The 8,816-nt window shown below is 51.7% G+C and overlaps 1 protein-coding gene across 1 annotated transcript; it reads right to left on the reverse strand.

Moving 5' to 3' along the window:
* Positions 1 to 520: 520 nt before the first annotated feature.
* On the reverse strand, positions 521 to 1,321 carry LOC138356991 (uncharacterized). The gene has a single exon (XM_069313522.1). The coding sequence runs from the start codon at positions 1,319 to 1,321 to the stop codon at positions 521 to 523; it is 801 nt and encodes a 266-aa protein (XP_069169623.1).
* Between the last annotated feature and the right edge of the window lie 7,495 nt (positions 1,322 to 8,816).

The raw sequence follows: 8,816 nt of genomic DNA on the forward strand, positions 1-8,816 counted from the left end.
TAGAGTGGACCCCCGTGGTCTGCTGTGTAGCGTGGACCCCATGGTCTGCTGTGCAGCGTGGACCCCCGTGGTCTGATGTGTAGCGTGGACGCCATGGTCTGCTGTGTAGCGTGTACCCCGTGGTCTGCTGAGTAGCGTGGACCCCCGTGGTCTGATGTGTAGCGTGGACCCCCGTGGTCTGATGTGTAGCGTGGACCCCCGTGGTCTGCTGTGTAGCGTGGACCCCCGTGGTCTGATGTGTAGCGTGGACCCCCGTGGTCTGCTGTGTAGCGTGGACCCCGTGGTCTGCTGTGTAGCGTGGACCCCCGTGGTCTGATGTGTAGCGTGGACCCAGTGGTCTGCTGTGTAGCGTGGATCCCATGGTCTGCAGTGTAGCGTGGACCCCGTGGTCTAATGTGTAGCGTGGACCCCCTGGTCTGCTGTGTAGCGTTGACCCCGTGGTCTGCTGTGTAGCATGGACGCCATGGTCTGCTGTGTAGCGTGGACCCCGTGGTCTGATGTGTAGCGTGGACCCCGTGGTCTAATGTGTATCAAAGACCCCTGGTCTGCTGTGTAGCGTTGACCCCGTGGTCTGCTGTGTAGCATGGACCCATGGTCTGCAGTCTAGCGTGGACCCCGTGGTCTGATGTGTAGCGGGGACCCCGTGGTCTGCTGTGTAGCGTGGACCCCGTGGTCTGCTGTGTAGCGAGGACCCCGTAGTCTGCTGTGTAGCATGAACGCCATGGTCTGTAGTGTAGCGTGGACCCCGTGGTCTGCTGTGTAGCGTGTACCCCGTGGTCTTATGTGTATCAAAGACCCCGTAGTCTGCTGTGTAGCGAGGACCCCATGGTCTGCTGTGTAGCGTGGACCCCATGGTCTGATGTGTAGCATGAACGCCATGGTCTGTAGTGTAGCGTGGACCCCGTGGTCCGCTGTGTAGCGTGGACCCCGAGGTCTGCTGTGTAGCGAGGACCCCGTGGTCTGCTGTGTAGCGTGGACCCCGTAGTCTGCTGTGTAGCGAGGACCCCGTGGTCTGCTGTGTAGCGTGGAACTTGTGGTCTAATGTGTAGCGTGGACCCCATGTTCTGATGTGTAGCGTGGAACCCATGGTCTGCTGTGTAGCGTGGAACCCATGGTCTGATGTGTAGCGTGGACTCAGTGGTCTGCTGTGTAGCGAGGACCCCGTGGTCCGCTGTGTAGCGTGGACCCCGTTGTCTGCTGTGTAGCGAGGACCCCGTGGTCTGCTGTGTAGCGAGGACCCCGTGGTCTGCTGTGTAGCATGGACGCCATGGTCTGCAGAGTAGCGTGGACCCCATGGTCTGCTGTGTAGCGTGGACCCCATGGTCTGATGTGTAGAATGAACGCCATGGTCTGTAGTGTAGCGCCGACCCCGTGGTCTGCTGTGTAGCGAGGACCCCGTGGTCCGCTGTGTAGCGTGGACCCCGTGGTCTGCTGTGTAGCGAGGAGTAGTAGGGAGTAAGAGCCACAGGCAATTTTTTTTTCTGGTCAGAGGACCCCTGTGGACTGTAAGAGCCACAGGCAATTTTTTTTTTTGGCGAGAGGACCCCTGTGGACTGTAAGAGCCACAGGCACTTTTTTTTTTTGGCGAGAGGACCCCTGTGGACTGTAAGATCCACAGGTAACTTTTTTTTTTTTCTGGAAATTTATGTGTAGCATGTCGGGGTTTTCAGGTAAATTTTGTCAGTCACAGATTTTAGAAGTAAGGATTTCTTATGAGAAAAATAATTTCCGAGACTTAGAAGTTTGTTAAGGGCTTATGGAACAAATTCAAGTAACGTATGTAGCTCTTTAGGGTTTCCATGAGAACTCTACGGACATATTTTACATGTTTTCAACTTACAAAAATCGTCTATGTAAGCCTTAGTTATTCATGTAAATTTAGAAAGTTATCTGTGTAAGTCAGGGTTTTCAGGGGCTCGTACATCACACCCCCCTCCCTCCCCCCTTACCTCGCAATCTCTCGCGTCACCTTTATTTACCTTACGCCCGGCCAGCCAGTCGCCTCTTATCATATCTTATCTTCTCCATAATATCTGGACCGTCCCTCCTCTCTCTCTCTCCTCCTATTTCCTTACAACTATTTTCAGAGTTTCAAATAATCATAGAAGTTTATTTATATGTTTATGACCGAATTTGTAAAAGGACCATTTTCAGAGAATATTGTCTTAGATGTTTTGTTAAGGAAAACAGCCAACTTAGCCATAACATTTAGTTTTATATCCATTTACGGCTATTTCACCTGTAAAGACCAAAATTAGTCAGAGACAGTATTTAGCTCATATTTCATCAGAGTCCAATTATCAACAGAAATTCGCCAATGTCTACTTTGAGATCAAAATTAGTCAGAGACAGTTTTAGCTCATATTTCATCAGAGACCATTTTATACCTAAAAAATGAACAGAGTCCACTTTGTGAGCAAAATTAGTCAGAGACAGTATTTAGCTCATATTTCATCAGAGTCCAATTTATACCTAAAAATGAACAGAATCTCACCCCCCCTCCTCCCACTCCTCCCAGGACCTCCCTTCTCCCCCATCCCCCAAGCCCTCCCGTCTCTCCCACACACAAGCCCTCCATTCTCCCCTGCCCCTCTAAGCCCCCCACTCTCCCCCACCTCACCTAAGCCTTCCCCTCTCCACTACTCCCCAAAACCCTCCCCTCTTCCTCACCCACCTCAGCCTTCCCTTTCCCCCCATGCCTCCCAAGCCCTCCCCCCTTTACTGCCCCCCCAAACCCCCCCTTCTCCCCCATCCCCCCAAACCTCCTCCTCTCATCCCCCCTTAACCCTCCCCCTCTCACCCCCCAACCCTCCCCCTCTCACCCACTCCCCCCAACCATCCCCCTCTCACCCCCCCCTACCCTCCCCCTCCTCCTCACCCCCCCCAAGCCCTTCCTCCTCCACCAGTCTCCCCGTACCAGATCCTCGCAGCTCCCGCTCACCCCAGACCCCACAGATCCCCCCCCCCCAGTGGAGAAGCAGAAGAGAGTCAGTTTCAGGGTAATGTACTCGAACACAGATGGGATCACAAGCAAAGCAAGTGAACTAAGGGAAAGAGCACAAGAAGTGAACCCAGATGAAATTGGACTCACTGAAACAAAACTCTCTGAAATCATAACGAATGCCGTGTTTCCCCAGGAGTACCCAGTAATAAGGAAAGAGAGGGAAGGCAGGGGAGGAGCCGGAATGGCCTTGCTCATGAGAAAGGAATGGAGTTTTAAGGAGATGGCTATCCGGGGCTGTGAGGGTTTCAGAGACTACATAGCAGGCACCATGATAATGGGAGGACCAAGGATAGTAGTAGAAGTAATATATAAACCTCCACCAAATGACAGAAAACCCAGTCAAGAGTACGAAAACAACAACATGGCAGTTAACACTATAATTGAGAGGTGTTACGGCCCTCTCGGGACGCAACGGGGTTCTCACTCTGATGTAGTTAGAGGAAGATATATATCCGGCCCCAAGCCAGTAGAGGCTATCAAGGGATGCGATCCGTGACGCAAGTAACTTAAAGGGAGTAGGGAAAGAAAGGTAAGAACTTAATATAATATAATTTTCACCATCACCGTTTAATATATATAATAAAAGAGTACACAAGGGGGAGAGGTATTAACACTTTACAAGAGGATCAACACTGTAGTCTTCTGCTGGAGACTATGGATCCTCGAAGCTAGGTGCTGAGTCCGCGGTGCTTTCTTCGTGGCCTCAAGACGTGTCCTCTGAGAACGCCGAGCCTACCCTGGCCACAGGTCAGCCACAACACAGGTCCACTGGGGGCACCGTCGTGGAGGCCGTCAACCACACGTCCAGCAGGTCTGCTGGCAGGTACTGAGCCACCAAGGCTGGTACGGCCACTCCACGAACGATAAAAGGGGTACGCCCTAGACAGGAGTCTCGTGTGATATCACCAATCACCCTCCTGTCCTCAATACCCCAGTGGATTATCGTCTCCAACCGTCGGTCCCGGGTAAATCCTTCCACTGCCACTCCACTGGCAGGCTTAACACACCACAGTGTTCTTCCGGGGGGACGACGTCACGACAGCTGCAGCAAACTTCACTGTATGGAGACTGGCTGCCTCGGGTAGACTGACTCCACCTTCAACACAGTGGTCCCAGGTCGGCTCTGTAAGCAGACACGTCATTAATAACCGGGACACTAATACACCACACTCACAGGCTCAGATACAAACGCCCGACATATCCACTCCATAGATGGCGCTGTCGTCGGAGCACCACCTCACCAGGGGTCAGGAGCGGCGGTGTTGAGTGCTGAACCAGACTGGAAACTGGTCCTCGAGGCCAGTACACGCTGTCCTCACTAGGTGTCGTCGTTCGTTTGGCGGGGGTTTCGGGAGCTGACCCACAGATGGCGTGTTTGTCACTGCTCCAGGCTCGGACGCTGAATCCGGGTTCGTAACACCTCCCCACCAAAAAGAATTTGGTTTGGGGTTCTATAAAAAGAAACACAAACCAAATTAGTACGACGACACAACTCCAAATGGACACACATGCTTTATAATCTGGGATGTCGAGGCTGTCACGTCTACAGAACTGTACCGAGGAACCCTGGCACAAAGGGAACTTGTAGATAGAAGGCAATGATCTGCCTGATATAATCGTCCACCTCTCCACTGCGATGTCAAGCAGGGGCATCATCTCACACCTCTCTAGTACGGATTGGTTTTGACACGATCTGGGGTGACTCGACACTTCCCTATGTCGTAGCACCGATGATGGCTGACCACAGACGGCATTTCTGGTGCCAGTCTGATGGTCCTTCAGGGAGACAGGAACCTGGAATACAGGGGTCTGGTAATTCAGAGTGATCGCGACAGTGGATAAGTCAATACTTACAGCATACCCTACTAGGTTCACACCTAGTCCCAACAGGGCTGCTTGTACGTCGCAGATGGCATTCACTCTGCCACCGTCAGGTCGACCAACGTTCCGCATAACGCTGTGTTGAGGCTCAGCTGTCACGCGGGGGGTGTCAACCTGTCGGAAACAGTCACTCATATTATCACATGTCGTACCTCCTGTATCATCTATTACCTCCCAGGTCCCTTCTTCAACTGCAACACTTGCAGTACAACTCTCCAATCCCTGGGACCTCTTCTCGATGTTCACGGGAGCCATCATCCTTCGGGTCGTCCACTGATCCTTACTGAGAACACAGAGAGCACATAGGAGAACAAAACACAATACCGATAGGAAACATTTGGTAAGTCGAGGGATAAGTTTCCTGAGCTTGTCATGTCCATAGCCGGCACCATCCACTAGCCTGGCTTGGACCAAAGAGGGCACTAGACCTTTAGAACACACCTCACATACCTCTGACGTCTGGGGAATCTCTGGCTGGTCCACTACACGCTGTAACTTGCCATACCGCAAGCACACCTCAGCCTTCGCTCCAGACTCGTTGGTATCCGTGGGTGTCTGCACACAAGGCCTCTTTTCTAGCTCAGGTACTTCTGCCATCGTAACCTCATGTTCCTCGTCGAGAGAATCAGGAGACACTGCTAAATAACTGTCGATCTGCGGGTGAGAGGACAAATTAGACATGTTCAAATCCGGGTCTGTCTTTACCTGGACATTACCATTGCCTGTTACCTCAGACCGTGCTGTTCCGGTAGACTCGTCCGCAACCTTGGGAAGATTGATGCTCCAATCTATCACCAAGTCGTTGGCTAGTACCACGTCAATCCCAGCCACAGGGAGGGTATCGACTACTGCCAACGCACATGTGCCGCTGAAATAAGGCGAGTCGAGATGTACTGGCACTAAGGGGGCGATGTACTGCGTCCTTGGAAACCCAACCAGGATAACCTCTGGTCTCCCATCCACACTTACTCCCTCGGGTAACGAGCTCTTCACGATCAGGGACTGGGCTGCTCCACTATCTCTGAGCACTACAACTGATCTACCAGTATGATCACTCGTTACATACCCGGTTGAAGTGTGAGGGGCCAACAAACTTGGTTCTTCCTGCTTCGTCGTAGACTGGTTTCCTGCTGGTGGTGTAACACAACTGATCAACATCACCTCCCTTCGTGCGCTGCCACCTCTTCTGCCTCGGCACCTAGCAGCTATGTGTCCCTTCTGCCCACAAGTCCAGCACACCATGTTCCTCCTCGGACTACGGTGTTTCGGACTACTAGGACTTGTTCTTCGAGGGCTACTTGGGGGCGTCTTCTTAGCGCTTCGTGGGACGGGTCTTTCTTCTTCATCATGAGGTCTGTCAAACCGGCGCTGGTAATTCCTCGGGACGTACTTAGCAGACGGCCTATGAGTCAGGATATACTCTTCAGCCATGGTGGCTGCTGCACTCAAGGTCTCTACCTGCTGTTCCTCTAAGTACGTCTTGAGGTCTCCAGATAAACAATCCTTGAAGTCCTCGAGCAGAATCAGCTGTTCGAGGTCTTCCTTGGTCTCCACCTTCCGAGAGGCGCACCATTCTTGAAAAAGTCGCTCCTTGATGGTGGCGAATTCGGTGAAAGTGTGCTCTGAGGTCTTCTTCAGGTTTCGGAACTTTTGCCTATATGCCTCAGGTACCAATTGGTACGCCATGAGCACCACTTTCTTCACCATATCGTAATCGCCGGAGTCGTCAAGGGATAACGTAGAGTAGGCAATTTGGGCCTTCCCAGTCAAAACTGACTGTATCATGATGGCCCAATTCTCCCTTGGCCACTCCAAAGAGGCAGCGACTTTCTCGAAGGCTGCAAAGAACTTCGAGACTTCCCTCTCATTGAATTTGGGGACCATTTTGATATTTCTTACCGGATCGAAACCGCTTACTCCAGTTTGTCTCTGTCCAGCGCCTAGTCGTAAAACTTCTAGTTCATGTTGTCTCTGTCTTTCTTCTCTCTCTCTTTCTCGTTCTTCTCTCTCTCTGTCTCGTTCTTCTCTCTCTCTTCTCTCTTCTCTTTCTCGTTCTTCTCTCTCTCTTTCTCGTTCTAATTCTAAACGCCTCATCGCCAATTCTTTGTCTTGTCTTTCTCTTTCCATTTCTAATTTCTTCCACTCTATTTCTCGATTAATTTCCAAGGCACGCATTTTTACAGTTAGCAAGCTTATATTCAGCTCACCTGCATCACTGTCAATGTCACTGCCCTTATCTTCCTTTTCTGTGGAAGCTATTTCCTCACCTTCCCTTGTACTAGGAGTCTCGCCTTCCTGTTTCTCTTCTGCCTTCAGGTGCCGGTGAACCTTGGACAAGATCTCCACACGGGAATCACTGGCACGGATCTTGATCTCCAGGTAGGCGCTCACTAGTACAAGTTCCGGTTTGCTCAGATACTTTAATCTGGCAAGACAGTCCACTCTGTTCAGAAAAGCCTGAACATCGTCCAGATCATCGATGGTAGCTTTGTCTGCCATTGTCACAGATGGAACACTTTGCACTTAACACACTGCTTACACTGTTCTACGTCAATATGGCCCTTTATCGCACCAAACACTGCACTTGCCAATATTGCACGTAATTACTTCGGGCACCGCACTACCCAATATTGCACTGAGTCCAAGCGAACACTTCGCTCTACAATATTGCACTAACGCACTGAGCACCGCACTACTCAATATTGCACTTAATCGCTTAATCACAGCGAGCACCGCACTGCACAATATCGCACTTAGTCACTCTGAGCACCGCACGGGACGTATAACGTCGCAATCGTCACACACAGGGGGAATTATTTACAGGGATTACGCCACTTCACCACCCCTGTCAAACATACTTAACAAGGGGACGGATCCCGCTGGGGATGCCAATTATGTTACGGCCCTCTCGGGACGCAACGGGGTTCTCACTCTGATGTAGTTAGAGGAAGATATATATCCGGCCCCAAGCCAGTAGAGGCTATCAAGGGATGCGATCCGTGACGCAAGTAACTTAAAGGGAGTAGGGAAAAGAAAGGTAAGAACTTAATATAATATAATTTTCACCATCACCGTTTAATATATATAATAAAAGAGTACACAAGGGGGAGGGGTATTAACACTTTACAAGAGGATCAACACTGTAGTCTTCTGCTGGAGACTATGGATCCTCGAAGCTAGGTGCTGAGTCCGCGGTGCTTTCTTCGTGGCCTCAAGACGTGTCCTCTGAGAACGCCGAGCCTACCCTGGCCACAGGTCAGCCACAACACAGGTCCACTGGGGGCACCGTCGTGGAGGCCGTCAACCACACGTCCAGCAGGTCTGCTGGCAGGTACTGAGCCACCAAGGCTGGTACGGTCACTCCACGAACGATAAAAGGGGTACGCCCTAGACAGGAGTCTCGTGTGATATCACCAATCACCCTCCTGTCCTCAATACCCCAGTGGATTATCGTCTCCAACCGTCGGTCCCGGGTAAATCCTTCCACTGCCACTCCACTGGCAGGCTTAACACACCACAGTGTTCTTCCGGGGGGACGACGTCACGACAGCTGCAGCAAACTTCACTGTATGGAGACTGGCTGCCTCGGGTAGACTGACTCCACCTTCAACACAGTGGTCCCAGGTCGGCTCTGTAAGCAGACACGTCATTAATAACCGGGACACTAATACACCACACTCACAGGCTCAGATACAAACGCCCGACATATCCACTCCATAGATGGCGCTGTCGTCGGAGCACCACCTCACCAGGGGTCAGGAGCGGCGGTGTTGAGTGCTGAACCAGACTGGAAACTGGTCCTCGAGGCCAGTACACGCTGTCCTCACTAGGTGTCGTCGTTCGTTTGGCGGGGGTTTCGGGAGCTGACCCACAGATGGCGTGTTTGTCACTGCTCCAGGCTCGGACGCTGAATCCGGGTTCGTAACAAGAG

Source organism: Procambarus clarkii, chromosome 75, assembly GCF_040958095.1.
Source record: "Procambarus clarkii isolate CNS0578487 chromosome 75, FALCON_Pclarkii_2.0, whole genome shotgun sequence".
Lineage (NCBI taxonomy): Eukaryota > Metazoa > Arthropoda > Malacostraca > Decapoda > Cambaridae > Procambarus > Procambarus clarkii.

What these genes read in the sequence shown, in the direction of transcription:
- LOC138356991 (XM_069313522.1), bottom strand. Translation starts at nt 1,321, where the DNA reads ATGGGGTCCACGCTACACAGCAGACCATGGGGTCCACGCTACTCTGCA.